Below are 16,984 nucleotides of genomic sequence, written 5' to 3'. Positions count from 1 at the left end.
ATCATTCACTTTTTGTGCCTAGCAAAATGCCTGCTAGTAGTAGATGCTAAAATAATTTCCCTGAACTGAAATGACACTCAAATAAACTATATGCTTATTAAACTATGAAGAAAAATTAATAGAAGCATCAATTTCACGATATACACAGAGCAGCATACAACTGGAAATTTATTTCTAACAGTAACTCATGTTTCTTAAGGAAAAAAATTACACCTCAATTTAATGAATTGGAAATATGTTTAATATAAAACACTGATATCCTCAAAACATTATTTGCACATTAATTTAGGAAAATGAATTTTAAACAATCTTCAAAACATGATAAAGGACAGTAGTATCTCTGAAAAACATACAAACAAAAACGTTAAGAAATCACAAGATGACTTATAGACTTGCTTTCCCAAAATTAGATGTACAAAACAACAGTCACCTTTAAAAGTACCCCCCAACACACACAAATTGGGAATGAAATATGTAATTATAGCCATCTTTATATGAAATATCCAAAAGACAAATATCTTTAATAATATAAAGATAGTGACAAAATCAAAAGCTAAGGATACTGAGGCTTAACTGACAACCTCAATTCATATGATTTTGAAATAAAATGTTCAGACTTTCTAGCTTTATCTTAAATTGCCTTTGCTTCACTGCTTTACATAGTTATAACATAAATCTAAGAGATGCTTAAAACAGATTAAAATAATATTTTTAAAAAACATTTTTCTTATCTGAGAAAATACAATATAATCATATCTCCCTCAAAATACTCCTGATAACATTAGAAAGTTCTGAAGTGCTTAATCATACACAATGCCACCATTATCACATGAATTCAGAACTGTTACCTGAATATTTAATAAAAAATTAAGTTCCATGAGGATCATAGGTCTCTAAAAGCTACAATTTAAAAATATAAAAGCAGTAAGAGCAATCTGGCTTTGCAAATGAATATTGGGTAAATTCAGCTATAAAATTATATATTTAATTCTAACCATTAATAAATAGGACTGAGGGTTTTCTTTGTTAAAGTTATGAGGACACCAATTTTATCTTCTATATTACAGAAACTATACATAAATTCCGTGATAATGTAAGAGTGAATATTTATACAGCAGTACCTCAAGTTGAGCTACATGGATAATTTTTTAAAAACTATTTTGCACAGGTAAAATTTTTTGTTTCAGATTTTACCCTGAACAAATGAACTAAATTATAGGATGCTCACATATGACATCAAAAGAAATGAAAGAAAAAAAAATAGAGCAGAGTAATCGCATTTAGCAATTGAAAATAATAAGCTGCACTTTAAAAGAGCGAAGTTTTATAATCTTCCTAACATTAAGAATGTCTTTTTGTTACATACAGAAGGGATGCCATAAATGGCATTTTCTGAAGCCTTGATACTAAATTCTTTTTTTAAAAATACACAGTATTCATACTGCATGCTTGAGCTGCAAAGAATAGAATTACAATATGATGTGACTTGCCAACAAATTTGACAAGCACTGGGGCTGGAACCAGGGAGGCTTTAACTCCCCTCAACACCCAGTCATGTGGAAGTACAGATCACGTAAGTCTTATTATCTACAAAACATTCCCATATTACATATGCTATTGCATAATCCAAGCATATTTACTCAGAAAAATATGAAATATTTATAAAATTTTAATTTATATCTAATAAGTTTATCTTTATCACCCCCATTCCCACTCCATTTATAAGATCCCAACAATTCTAATAATATATCCTATGTATTTTAAATAATGTTCCAACGACTTATTATAAAACTACTGCAAGTTATTTTCTTCTCTGTGAGCTGGCTAACACAAATGCTGGTAAGAGGCTTTCCAGTAATCTTAGAGAACATCTGTGTCATGTTTGTACAGATTAACTAGCTACTGCTGCCCTTCTGTTGCTGTAAATGAAGTTTCAAGATGAGCTCTCGAATATCTTCCCGTTTGGTCTTTATTACATGACGAGGAAACCATTTCTCCAAATGAATTGGAAGTTCAAAATTAACAATAGGATCCTAATGAGAGGAAAAAAAGAGTGCAATCACTTTAGCAGCATAATTTCAAATTTGTCTTAACTTCATTTTTATAAGAAATGACAAATTGCTAACTTTTAAAAAATAACAATTATATTAAGATATAATTCACAAAATACAATTCACCAATAGCATACAATTGAGCATTTTTAGTATATTCACAGTGTAACCACTTCCACAATCAATTTTAGAACATTTTTATCAAATTGCTAACTTCTAAATATCAAAATTAAATACTCTGTTCTGCTACAATGTATGTTTAAGTGAATTAGCACAAACAGAATTGGTAAATAAAGAATGATTCAGAATGAAGTTGGTTTTATCACAACTTTCCCCAACATGTTAAGATTTTGAAATATTAAAGAGAAAGCCTTAGTAGTTAATGAAAAATCTCAGATTAAAAATGGAAAATCCTGCAAAGTGCCTTCTTTCGGTATAAGAAATTAGCTGACTTATGGCTTCAAGAATCACTACTGTTTCAATGATGTTAAGCTTAACCAGGAAATCGCAAATTGCAACCACAGGACGTTTCCCCCGTGTTTAAAAAAAAAATCTGAAAAGGGCTATCCTTAGCATATGTTTATAAACCTGGTAAAATTATTAGAAGCCAGAGGTAAGAAGGACTTACATCTTGAAGAAGGAATTAAGAGCCCAGGGTGTATGGCTGAAAGGATGGACTGACTGTGAGTCCAGGAGCAAATGCTAGTGGAGATTTACTGTGCCAATATTTTTATTAGAAGTAATATTATTTTTACTAGGGCTTACTTACAAAGTCCCATAGGTTTTGAGCAATGTGCCTTAAGCCCATGTTTTAAATCTAAGCTATCTTATATTAGTGCACCAAATTTACAAAACACGAGGCTTAGATTTTTGAGGGTTTTCCCAGGAATCTTACATGGTGCTTCATCCTGTATTAGATGTATATTCTATTGACTGGGCTATATAAAGTAGAATTATGTAACAAACAAACTCGGAATACATTATGTAATAAGGCAATCTGGATATTCAAAACACAAAATCAAATCTATTTGGAAAGGCTATGAGAGGGCCAGAACCTGATACCCAATGATGAAGTTCTAGCGTAGAATAAAAAAGGGAGGAAAAAAACCCAACATAATAGATATTTAATGATTTCCAAAATGTGTACTGTATTTTACTATATATTATCCTTCCTCTCTCATATTAAAGACATCAAAAAGTTGTAGCTGTATATTATAACTCTCATGCTTTCTAAGTACCGTTAAGCATCCTCCAAGCCGACTTCTGATCAAAGACATCCTGCTATTAGACCCATCTTTGTAAATAATAGTGGTAATGACTGAAGTAATGAGCTGACAGTTCAAAAAGCAAAGAGTGATTCCTTGCTATTTAAAATTTCATTTTTAATACTGCTACAGTTCCTACAAAGTCTCTGTGAACTAGAAAATAACACCTATGTTTGTCATTGTACTTCTCCAGCTATAGTTCTCTGAGCTTCTTGAATAAACAGATCTTTTCATTTTAGAAAATTTTATTTAAAATACTGTCTCTGCCCTATTCTCTTCCTCTCCAATCTTGCTGGGACTCCAGTAACATGTAAATTATACCTTTCAAACAGTAAATTATACTGTTTCATATTTGTCTCTTAAGCTCTGTTCTCTACATTCTTTTTTCTCTCTGGGCTATCGCTGGATACTTTATTGTCCTTTAATTTCACTAATCCTATCTTCTACTGTATCTAGTCCTCTATTAAACTCGTCCAATAAGTTCTTAATTTCAGATATATCATTACACATCTTCAGCTCTAGAACATCTATTTGATTTTTTCTTTTTTTTGTATACTCCATGTCTTCATTCATTTTGTTTCATCTTTGGCTTTACCTTCTCTAACCTATTAACCAAATCATTTTAAAGTTCTTATCTACTAATTACAGTATCTGGATCACCTGTGGTTCTATTTCTTTCTCTTTAAAAAAAATCTTGATTACCTGTAACATTTACCTGCCTCTTCGCTCGCCCAGTGATATAGTTTGGCTGTGCTCCCACCCAAATCTCATCTTGAATTGTAGTTCCTATAATCCCCACTGTGGTAGGAGGGACTTGGTAGGAGGTAACTGAATCATGGGGGCCATTTCCCCCATGCTATTCTCATGATAGTAAGTTCTCATGAGATCTGATGGTTTTATAAGGGGCTTCCCCCTTTGCTCAGCTCTCCTTCTTCTCCTTGCTGCTATCATGTAAAAAAGGACATGTTTGCTTCCCCTTCCACCATGATCATAAGTTTCCTGAGACCTCCCCAGCCATGCTGAAGTGTGAGTCAATTAAACCTCTTTCCTTTATAAATTACCCAGTCTCAGGTATGTCTTTATTAGCAGCATGAGACCGGATATTACACTCAGTAACTTGTGACTGCATGGTGGTAATCGTGAATTAAAAACTTATTTATAGCTTCACGTACCTTGAAGAAGCTTTCCACATATTGCAATAAATATACTCCACAATCACTGCTATTGTCCTGTTTAGGAACTTTAGGGCATAGATCCACCATGTTTGTTTTGCTGAATTGACGATGAGTTTTTAGTTTAACTTCCCACTCGACCTCTAAATACCTGAAATAATCAACAAATAGAGTGACTAAAGTAGACATCTCTTTATCAGTATGCAACATTTTCACAAAGGCGGAAAAACATTTGTTGCCAGATGTGCTGTCTCAAGCCAAATTTCCAGACTGAATTTTACCAGTGCAACCTATATTTTGAGGCCCTCAAGTGCTACTTTAAAGAAAATATGTAATGTGATTTTCAAACTAAAAGCTAGACTTTTTTCAACAACTCAACTTTCACAACTCAACAAAGTAAACTAGGAAATCATTTTAAAAGTGTCTTAGTTTTTTCCAAGTACTACAGTAAATTACAAAATTACACATACATATACACATAATGATACAAATGTGAAAGAGTTCCTACTTTTTTCTAAAGTGGTACTTTTGATCATCAATGCAATGCTTCTTTGTAAAACTATACTTTCTGTTCAATTATGAATACAAATTCTGAATTTACCTTTAATGTAATCCTCTAGAAATATTAATACTTAAGATTACTGATTAAATTTATATTTAATCAGAATTAAAGATATTACTGATTAAATTTATAAGGCTTGTTGAAATAGATAATAAAATATAATTCCTGATATAGTCTTTTCAATAATTCTGAAGGTAACTTCAAAATTACTGAGGATTTAGATAACAGACTGAATGGTAAAACTGTCATTACTTACTCTCGTAAATTCTGAACTGTGTTTTGTACAGAAGCAGCTTTCAAGGAGTCTAGTATAAGAATACATGGCCTATGAAGAGCAAAGGACAAAATCAAGATTTACATACTTGTACACAAAGTGTATCTAAATACCTCAAAAAACTGTGTTATTTATTACAGCATGTACCTACCTTTTACACATTTTCTTTGGTACTGACATATTCGACTCGGTATTCTGAAATAACATAAATTTTTATGACTGCAATTAAAGCTATTTTGAATAACTTACTATTCAGTTACTCCTTTAAAGTGTTTCAAAATTTGAAATTAAAATGTCAAATAATAGTTATTTTCATCATCAAAAGTGAGCTAACTTTATTTTCCATAAATGTATTGATTTTATCATACTGCTAAAACAGTAGGCTATATACTTTTACATGCAGTCTCAAGTAGTTAAGGAGTTTTAACTTGTCCTAAAAAGCAATCTGGAACTTTAATTACTTCCATTCCAAGTTATTATCTTAAGCAAAGATAAACAAGTTAATTTAACGTGTCTTTACATACATTCGCCAATTTATGATGTCAGTAGGGACACATTTCTTCCCTTTGAAGCCTAAGATGCAGAACCTTAATCTATATTAGGTTAAGATTATCCCTTTAACCTTAATCTATAAGGGAAAAGGGATAGGGAATTTTGTTTTGTTGATGTTATTTGTTTTCTTCATAAGTTTGAGAAACCACAGATCAAACTTAAACAGATTTATTTAATGCAGACCTTCTCAGTGCCTTTATTATTCTAATATACACAATGGCTCTCTAAGACAGAGTATACAAAGTTTGCCCAACTTAATTGACCTTGGAATCCTGATTATCATGAACTGTGTCTTAGAATGAATATCCGAACAAACTCAATTTGAGAAATCTGGCCCTAGAGGCAAGAAGAAACGCTACTGTTTTGCCACTGTGACAGCAGAAAAGGAAACCTTCCTCCCTAAGAAGTGACACTTCATATCAGTGACAGTAAAGACATAGGCCTGTGCCAGGGAGTCTGCTGCTATTTGTACATACAAAAAAAAAAAAAAATCATTAAATGGCAATCTTAATCAATTTAGAACACTGAACCTAGGCTATGCAGATCAGTTTGGAGCTCCAAATAAAGAAGAGCTAATGGTAACTGTTCTAGCCTAAGGAGTTACACGGATTCACTTTGAGTCTACCTTGAACGATTTTTACAAAGAATTTTCTGGCAGGGCTCGGTGGCTCACGCCTCTAATCTCAGCACTTTGGCAGATCACCTGAGGTCAGGAGTGAGAGACAAGTCTGGCCAACATGGTGAAACCCCATCTCTATTTAAAAAAAAAAAATACAAAAATTAGCCATGCATGCTGGTGGGCATCTGTGATCCCAGCTACTCGAGAGGCCAAGGCAGGAGAATCGCTTGAATCCAGGAGGGGGAGGTTGCAGTGAGCCGCAATCGTACCACTGCACTCCAGCCTGGGCGACAGCAAGACTCCATCACAAAAAAAAAAAACAAGGAAGAAAGAAAATAAAGTAGAATATACAATATGCTTAAGAGGATTAATTACCTAAGTTCAAAAAATTACTGACATAAAAAAGAATAAAAGTAAATCTGATCCTTAGAAATTTGAAAAGTAGTTAACCAAGATGAACATCAGATAAACTACTAAATAATCTAGAAAGTTAAAGCAAGCTAAACAGATATAAGAATAATAACGTATTTTGTTCTCTTCCCCAGCCCCACAAAAACTGTCAAAGAATCACAAAGCAGCACAATCTAATGATGGGCCAGTATAGTCCACCTAGCTATGCTCTATTTTATAGATAATATTATTATATTCATGAGTTTTCTTCCTTCCCATCTGTGAAGAACACACTTACTTGGGAATCCTCTGCACTCAAAGACAGTGTTGAAGTAGTATGTAGATCATTATCTAGTTAGAAATAATTAAGCAATTATGAATGTTTATTGTATTTTTTATACAGGTAACTTAAGAAAGCTTGAAATTATAATTTTCATGCAGTTACTGGATGCACAGTAAAAATACTTCAGATTTAATTTTTTTCATGATCAATGTTATGAATAAAATTCAATCAACAGATAAAACTGACAATGGTTGGCTGTTATCAAATAACAGATAAACCCCAGAGCCATGATCTGAAATACCAGTTAGCTAGGCAAATTCTCTATAAAAAGATAATATTCAAAAACAGCTCATTAATCAAAATGTCTGCTATTTAATGCAGAAGGTAGTTAATCTGCCTAACAATGGTGCTTCTAACTATGACCATACAGTTTTGTGTAAGTACACATCTGAGGCTTAAGAGGTTTCAAGATAATTAAACATAATCAGTTGCTTCATCAGTTTGTCTTTTTCCCCCACATCAGTTTTGGCCAGTATTAATGGTAACAGCTATTTTTCAATCAGCTTACTGCCTAGACTACAGCTACAAAACACTTAATTTTGTTACTTTTTTCTCAAAGAAAGTAGGCTTATTTACTTTAGATTCTGGCTTGTAAGAAAACTCGTGGAAGAATTATCAGAGATCCTATATTACCTAACCAAATTAACAGAGTCTACAAGAAATTAGATTAAGTAAAAATGGGGGATTTCAAGCATTGCCTGGAAATCAATGGCATGAATTCTTAGTCATGTTAGCAAACCTAGTGTATTTTTTTAAATGTTATAATACTATTAATTAGCTAGATTTTGTCATTCCACAATGTATATATATTTCAAAATATCATGCTGTAGCCACGTGTGGTGGCTCATGCCTGTAATCCCAATACTTTAGGAGTCTGAAGTGTGAGGACTGCTTGAGGCCAGGAGTTCCAGACCCACCTGGGCAACATAGTGAGATCCTATCTTCACAAAAAAAAAAATTAAAAATAAGCCAGGTAAAGTGGTGCAACCCTGTAGTCCTGACTAATCAGGAGGGTAAGGCAGGAGGATTACTTGAGCCCAGGAGTTCGAGGTTGCAGTGAGCTATAATTGAGCCACTGCACTATACCAAGACAACATCTCTTAAAAAAAAAAAAAAAAAAAAAAAAGGATGTTGTACATAGAAAATACATGCAATTTTATCTGTCATTTTTTTTTAAGTTAAAACAAGCAAAAAATGTCAATGGAAATAATAGTAATAATACATGGAATAAACATAACATTTAGGGTAGTGGTTACTTCTGGATTAAAGAAAGTGAAATGGGAGTGGTCACAGAGGAGATTATTATTGTTACATAGGAAAAGTTTTAATTTCTTAATCCAGGTGAAACAGGTATTGATATTGGTCATATTAGTTATATTTTTTGTATGTTTGAAATATTTCATAAGATCGATAAGTAGTAATTTTTAAGTGCCATAATAAAACTTGATATAACAATACAACTTCATAATTATATTTTGTCTATACATGAGTCTATCATTAAAAATTTCAGATTTTTTATTCATCCTGCTAAAGTAGGTTTAATGATAATAAATAACTATACTACTATTAACTTCATTTTCTTGCCTGTAACCATTATATTATCGTCATCATTATTAAAAACACCATCTACGTTATGGATGTCACCTATTGTTTTGTTGTCATTTTGGGACTGCTGAGCCTGGGACTGCTGGGATACAGTTTGTGGAAAATCTTCATACACAGCTTCTTCTAACCAGGGAAAACAAATGACTGCGAGATACCAGTGAGACCTGTTGAAAAAGAACTACAATCTTAATACCATGCAAAGTCTAAACAACATATAATATATTCCAGAGATATATCTGAGCAAGTGAGAATAATATTTCCTATTAATTTTGAAGACATCCACTGTGATATCTCATTATAACATAGAGCATACATACCAACACTAATTAAATATCCAGAGTTACCAAGGCATAAGTAACACTATTTAGGGTAACAGATGAGTAATTCAAATTTAATTTACTTTCACACAATCAGTGTTTCCTATTAAGGACCTGCCTTAATAAACAGACTCATAGCATTATTTTTTTTGTATTGGTGCCTGAAGAGTTTGTTTTCTTTTTTTTTTTTTTTTTTTTTTTTTTAAAGACAGAGTCTCGCTCCGTCGCCCAGGCTGGAGTGCAGTGGCCGGATCTCAGCTCACTGCAAGCTCCGCCTCCCGGGTTTATGCCATTCTCCTGCCTCAGCCTCCCGAGTAGCTGGGACTACAGGTGCCTGACACCTCGCCCGGCTACTTTTTTGTATTTTTTAGTAGAGATGGGGTTTCACCGTGTTAGCCAGGATGGTCTCGATCCCCTGACCTCGTGATCCGCCCGTCTCGGCCTCCCAAAGTGCTGGGATTACAGGCTTGAGGCACCGCGCCTGGCCGAAGAGTTTGTTTTCTTAAGTATTTGAAAATTCAATCAAAAATGTTTCTTTTATTTAGAAAATTTTTTCTTTAATCCAAACAAAAAAACATTCAGTGTCTCAGTCATTATAGTCTTGTGGTCATTTGTCACTTTATTTTTTTTTTTTTTACTACTTTTACAACATAACCATTGTCAAACCAAAATCCAAGATAAGGAATTCATTGCCTTAGCTACTTTTATTTAAAAAATAATAATAATAATACCTGAGATGTATGTGCCCATAATTTTTACTGATTATGAATCTAAAAATACCATAAAATTTTTTTTCTGAATTCTTTCTAATATGTTCTTAAATAATCTGAAATACTTACGACTCATTTACAGGTACAAAGATGTAATCTTTATTAAAAATGTTTATGTGACGAGTCCATGTTCTTACTCTTTTATGTCTTCTCTGTGCCATTCTGAGAATATGAAAGATATATAAAAATTTTTTCATTTAAGTCAGAGACTTCAAGAGCCATTTTTATATACTGAAATATCTTAAATTTAGTTTATTTAGTCATCTTCTTTAAGCTATATAATATTTAACACATTATAAATGTATCCCCTTATAGTAACCCCTGGTTATTCTTAAATTTAATAACTATAAACAATAATGAAATGGACAGAATAAAGGCAGCAATTTATTAAATGCTTTTTAGATTCCAAAACCTGCTGTGCAACTTAGTATAAACACAGTTAAATCTATTTATTTTGCTTAGCTCCATCTGGGCATGATATAAAACACTGTCATTAAACCTTAACAGAATTCTCCAACTGTTATATCTGTCATTAGGGAGGTTTTAAAACTCAATGGGCTGAGTGTGGTGGCTCATGCCTGTGATTCCGGCTACTTGGGATGCTAAGGTGGAAGGATCACTTGAGATCAGGAGTTCAAAGCTAGACTGGGCAACACAGTCAGACACCTGTCACTAAAAATATAAAGAAAATTAGCCAGGGTGGTGACATACACCAACAGTCAGTCCCAGCTACTCAGGAGGATTGCTTAATCTCAGGAGTTTGAGGCTGTGATCACACCACTGCACTCTGGCCTGGGTAACGAGGCAAGACCCTATCTCTAAAAAATAAATTAATCAGTTAATTTAATTTAATTAAAAATCTTAATGGAGGAGGAAAAATGAGGCTTTTATTCTCAGATTCTTTAAAATAAAATTCATCTCCCTTCCTTTCATACACAAGGAAACTACAGGACGACGTTAAAGGTACCTACTACTCATCCATCTTTCCTTTTATTTCTTCAACAAATATGTATTAGGTTCCTAAAAACAAATAATGAAACTCACCTACACTGCCCTAGAAGGATTCATAATCTAATATGGGCAGAAAAAACTATAACAAATAACTAAAATGTGCCATAAAAGGTACAAAGGAATTACGGTAAAGCAGTAAGTCCCCAACCTTTTTGGCACCAGGGACCAGTTTTGTGGAAGACAATTTTTCCAGGGACAAGGGGATGGTTTCAATATGAAACTGTCCCACCTCAGATCATCAGGAATTAGTTAGATTCTCATAAGGAGCACGCAACCTAGATCCCTCACACGCACTGTTCACAACAGGGTTCGTGCTCCTGTGAGAATCTAATGCTGCCACTGATCTGATAGGAGGCAGAGCTCAGTCAGTAATGCTCACTCACCTCCTGCTGAGTGGCCTGGTTCCTAACAGGCCATGGACTGGTACCAGTCTGAAGCCCAGGGGTTGGGGACCCCGTTATTAAAGCATCTGATACAGCCACCTTCAACAGGGTTGGCTTGCATACACACAAACACTAGTTTATTTTCTTTACCTAATCAGGGGAGTTAAAAGGATATAAAACCAAGTTTGACTGTCAAAAGAAAGGTTTTAGGAAGGAAGAAAATGACATTTAACAGGGGGATAAAGGTGGTATGTGACTTCTGGCTCACTCCCTTGGATGGAACTCTTATTGCAGGGGAAAAAAAGGCAAACCATTACGTTCTTATATAATTTTTATCAAGTCATACAGGAAACTGAAATCATTGCCCCATCTTGTTCATCTGAATAATATCTAAACAAAACCATATGGGTAAACATTAGGAGTAACATAGGATCCAGAATGAGCTAAAAGATTTGACAGCAATTAGACACTATGTGGAAGATTAACCACACAAAAAAATCAAAGTCACATGTTTATTGAATTTTCTCATTTCAGAAGGACCCAACCATTATAATGACTATAAACAATTACTTTCAACTAGTGTGTAGTCTGTTAATTTGTTTTCTATTTGAAAATCTTAAGGACAGACATCTGGTTTTATATTGGTATTTGGTCGATTTCCTGATTATGCTAACCTTATTTGATTGAGAATGTATTAGACATAGAATGAGGCAAGGAGGATAGGGCAGAATATGGGGGCCAAACATAATCTCCTATTCTCAGTTCCTAACTGTGTAGAAAACCTTCAACTAAATGTCTAACAGTTCTCTCAGTAATCAATAACAGGCACTGTTATCATTTCATATTTTGCGTTCCTAGTATGTTCCAAGCACTGAACAAGGCACTGGGGATAGAGTGGAAAATAAGATAAAGTCCCTAACTTCATAGAGCTTCAAATGAGAAACAGAAAATGAAGAAGTAAACAAACGCATAAAATGATAAGAGATTGTGCTGTGAAACAAATTTTTTAAATGCCAGGATAAGTTGTTTCAGGCAGAAAACAGGAAAGAGGTCAGCACATTTGAAAGTGGAAAGGAGGTAGGTTGAACTTAAGTATGGTGAACGAGAGGAAACAATGTTATGAAATGAGTTTAAGGAGATGGAAAGAAGCCAGATCTTGCGGGATCTCATAAAGGATAGTAAGGAAGCTGTAGCTTCTTAACACTAGTAGTTTGAGCCTTTTGGTGTGGATTTACTGGCCATTAAAATTCATATCTCTTGCTGCTCTGATGACTTTTAAAAACTGATTTGTAGAGATTCTTTGTGTAAACACTAACACTCGGTCCGGTATATCAAATTGTGTGAATGCTTAACAGACCAAGCATTAGTATTCACACATTCGTGGGCATGGTGTGTGCGTGTGCATGTGTATGTTAGTATCTTATGCATCTTACCCTAGAGGATGCCACTCACGTAACTTTATTTTTATTATGTATATAATAATCAGGTACATAATATCTGTTTTTTGAAAAAACTCCGTAATATAGCAGAATCTATCTACTTTCATTTCCTTAGTAGGAAAGTGAGTATACAAAATTCACAATCTCTACATTGAATAATCTTAAAATAAAACATGAGATTAAGTGCATAGTACCAATCATTAAATTCTGCATACATAAAACAGAACAGGAGAGCATCAGAAATGTTATCTAACTTATTTAATAAATCTCCCCCTTCCATATATCCCTCTCCACTAGCCCTGATTATCAGAAATATTTTCAAATTGCAGTTTTCTCCTTAATTGATCCTGGCAGGTCTTGTCCATCAGGACAAATTCTAGACCTATAAAGACTCTCAAAATGGAGTTGATCATACATCCCAGTCTGTCTAAGAAAGCCCTGGTATATGCACTTGTTGTCTAGTGTACTCACTGACAGAGCCTCCTATTTTTCTCACAAGCATCCCAATTTAGACCATTAATTATACAGTCACAACACTATGAACAACAGAAAGAGTTGAACTTTGAAACTGGAAAGCTATATCCAACTTTGAAAAACTTATATAACTTCTTTAAGCTTCAATTTATAAAGACAATGACAATAATACTGTAGAATCAAATAACTTTATGTTCACTGTCTTAGTTCCTAGCAGGCACTCAATAAATATTAATTAGTCTCTCTATTCCTATCCTCTTTCTCCAACAATATATCAAATTCAAGCAGTTTATCCATTAATCCTCTTCTAACTTGTTTATTATTCCTATTATTTTAATGAGATGAATCAAACTCTCATAGCCATTTTTTTAAAGCAATCTAGTACAACAGAAACTTTGGACTAGAAGTTAAAAGGTAAAGATTTAAGTACCAACCAGTTCTGCCATTCACTAGCTGTTCATCTTAAGTAAAATTTATTAATCTTCATTAGACTGCTTCCTCATCTGAAAAATTGGGATACAGTTTATATGCCCTATCAAAAGGTACCGTCATGATAGGAAAAACTGAAATAATGTCAATAAATGGAATTGTAATTTGTAAAACAGTAGAGAAACGTTTACGCTAACTTTTAAAATAACAATAACTCAGTTTTATCATGAGTCTACTCAGATTATCGTACAAATTGTTAAGTATGGGGAAAGGGGAGAAATGCCTTATGTTGCAACAACTATCCAAATTTCCACTGTCTAAGAAATACCTCCTTTTTGCCTATCCCTAGCCACTGCTCCACAGTTTTAGTATTAAGCAAAAAAATACTTGGGCAACAATCAGCTAAATTATGCAAACAAATATGGTATTTCATATAATGTAGCATAGGTTTAATTAAATAGTCTGTCATTGAGGGTCCAACCAGGAAAACAAAAACAACTCTATATAACACATAGAATGTAATGCAGGAAATTGGCTACAGCATTGACAAAAAAAGAAAAACAAAAAAACATAAAGCCAAAAACGGGGACAGTGAGACAGCCAAAGATTAGCAGAGGAGGAAACTGCTATACCTGTAGGGTAGAGGGCAAAGAGAAGAAGCAATACCTCCAGATGGAAGCTGGAGTTATAGCAGGACTGTCCTGGGAGAGGTGGACTCATAGAGGAAATACAGCCACTGTCAGAATCATTTCCCAATGCAAAGAGAATAGGGAAGAAATAACCTAGCTGCTTTCTTCCTTGCCCTCCAACTTCCAGGATTTCCCCCGGGGACAAGCAATTGGAAATGCAGACTGCAAGTGTCAGCCTCCCTATCATGGGCAGCAAAACAGTGGAAGAATGAGAAATGGCTCTCATGGCAAACAGACCCAGGACCTGCACAAATGGTAGTACTGCCTACTCTAGGAAATACTATGAAGAAGCCACATTACTAGGTGCATAAAAATAGTATATTTTCTCTTAAAACTTAAGTACATTAGAGGATTAACTTACGAAAGATTTGGATTATCTTCTGTTAAATTATTTTCCTTTCTTGTCAAGCATTTATAGAAAAAGCTACTAAAAATGTGACTTCGTTCAACAAGTTCATCTGATGCCTTCTCCAATATAAGATACCTGTAAAGCAGTAACCCCACAAAAGTAAATTATTTTTAGATTTTACTTGGTCTTCCCCCAATTGTCTTATGTGTTCTGGAAATCTTTTGTTTTTTATCTATTTTGATTCAAAGCAATCTTGCAGTTTCCTCTAATTTCAGCTTTCAGTTTGGTTAGTTACCTAGCCTTCCATCATGTAAAGCAGAAATCACCCACTTGTTCATTCACTTACTTAACAAATATTTATCAAATTCCTAACATGTGGCCTGGCACAGTAGCTCATGCCTGTAATTCCAGCACTTTGGGAGGCCGAGGCGGGCACATCACGAGGTCGAGATTGAGACCATTCTGACCAACATGGTGAAACCCCGTCTCTACTAAAAATACAAAAATTAGCTGGGTGTGGTGGTGTGTGCCTGTGGTCCCAGCTACTCAGAGGGCTGAGGCAGCAGAATCACTTGAACCCAGGAGGCAGAGGTTGCAGTGAGCTGAGATCACATCACTGCACTCCAGCCTGGGTGACAGAGCGAGACTCTGTCTCAAAAATAAAAAAAAAATTTAAAACTTTAAAAATTCCTAACATGTGCCAAACTCCATGTTTACACTAGAGACACAAAACAAGAGGGGAAAAATAAAGTATCTGCCCCTGTAGAGCCCATAATCCAGAGGAGTGAGGGTAGAAAATATTAATCAAATAATCATATACTCAAATATAAAAGTGAAATAATGACACTGCTAAATAAATCTAGAAAAATGTTAATAACTGTGTGATATGATTCATCTCTAAATTCTTAGTCCATTTCTGTACTAAAACAATCCTTCCATATAAGCTTATAATTCAATCGCTTAGTAATTAACCCCTTCATAATTAGAAAACTCTGCTATTCTTTATAGTTTATGCAGGCTTGAAAATGTGTGATTGTTTTTTAAAAATGGAGTAGCTAGAGTTTGCAGATCAGAATACTAGAAAGGAAAGAGCTATACAGAGAACTCCAGACAGCTGCAGAGAGTCCTCTTCAAGTATTTAGGAGAGTATTAATCCCCAAATGTACGTGAGGAAAGTACCCAGGGATAGGGAAAGAACGACTCAAAAAGATTAGAGAGAATGATACCAAGTATTCACAGAGACCAAGAATGGTGCCTGTTCCTATGAGCCAAACTGGACACTTCGTAATTCCTGAGACATTGGGTAGAGTACTCAAAAACATCTTTCCTCAGTAGTAAGATTAAGTTATTGCAATGCCTCATCTAACAAATCTTAAAGGCATCAAACATTTTCCAAATAGTTTTACTGTGTTCCAAAACAAAATTCAAGCATATTTATAAATACAAAAATATCCAGCACCCAATCAAAAAATTACCAGACATGCAAAAGAACAAAGAAATGACTCATAATGAAGAGAAAAATCAGTCAATTGAACCCAGAACTGACAGAGATGTTAGAATTGGCAGAAAAGAATATTAAAACAATTATAGCTGTATTCTATACGTTCAAAAAGAAACATGGAAGATATAAAAGAGACCCACATTTAATTCCTAAAGATGAAATCTACAACGTCTGTAAATATAATGTGAGATTTTGACCTGAGTCACTGGAATAAAGATTACTAGTATTATTAGTAAAACAATAGAGCTTAGATAAGATTATAGTAAATTTGGTTTGGGAGAGATGTGTAACATAATTAGGAGATATCTCCATCAACTGTTGGGAATCTAGGTCTAGAGCTACAGTAAGAAATGACGGCTAGAAGCAAATTTCCTTTGCATAAAGTTTTAAATGTTTTCATACCAATTCCTGCAGCTCTGGCTATACAAAAAAGTTGGGGGGTGGGGTAGAAATTAAGTGATATGGATTCTTAAAATGATAGCTAACTCTTAAGAGTGCTTAAGGGAGGCCAAGGCGGGCAGATCACCTGAGGTCAGGAGTTCAAGAGCAGCCCGGCCAACATGAAACCCCATCTCTACTAAAAGTACAAACATTAGCCAGGCGTGGTGGTGGGCACCTGTAATCCCAGCTACTCAGGAGACTGAGGCAGGAAAATAGCTTGAACCCAGGAAGTGGAGGTTGCAGTGTGCCGAGACTGTGCCACTGCACTCCAGCCTGGGTGACAAGAGCTAGACCCTATCTCAAAAAAAAAAAAAAAGATACAACAGATATCTAAATAGAGTTGCTTTT

The 16,984-nt window shown here is 34.4% G+C and overlaps 1 protein-coding gene across 6 annotated transcripts in view; it reads right to left on the bottom strand.

The window, feature by feature from the left end:
* Positions 1-218: 218 nt before the first annotated feature.
* Positions 219-16,984, bottom strand: part of SENP7 (SUMO specific peptidase 7) — a 167,988-nt gene continuing 151,222 nt past the window's right edge. For 4 of the 6 annotated variants that reach the window (XM_033211429.1, XM_033211431.1, XM_033211432.1 and 1 more), the window contains 8 exons: positions 14,707-14,829; positions 9,990-10,082; positions 8,873-8,997; positions 7,184-7,236; positions 5,476-5,519; positions 5,307-5,375; positions 4,489-4,639; positions 222-2,033 (listed from right to left, as the gene is read on the bottom strand). In XM_033211429.1, coding sequence (XP_033067320.1) covers positions 1,896-2,033; positions 4,489-4,639; positions 5,307-5,375; positions 5,476-5,519; positions 7,184-7,236; positions 8,873-8,997; positions 9,990-10,082; positions 14,707-14,829 — 796 coding nt within the window. In that variant the 3' untranslated portion in view covers positions 222-1,895. Of the gene's footprint in view, positions 2,034-4,488; positions 4,640-5,306; positions 5,376-5,475; positions 5,520-7,183; positions 7,237-8,872; positions 8,998-9,989; positions 10,083-14,706; positions 14,830-16,984 lie in introns of all 6 variants that reach the window. The other 2 variants (XM_033211426.1, XM_033211428.1) reach the window with 2 other exon arrangements.

This window comes from Trachypithecus francoisi, unplaced genomic scaffold (genome assembly GCF_009764315.1).
Source record: "Trachypithecus francoisi isolate TF-2019V2 unplaced genomic scaffold, Tfra_2.0 Lachesis_group0, whole genome shotgun sequence".
NCBI classification, from domain to species: Eukaryota; Metazoa; Chordata; class Mammalia; order Primates; family Cercopithecidae; genus Trachypithecus; species Trachypithecus francoisi.
This window is presented reverse-complemented; position numbering and strand designations above follow the sequence as displayed.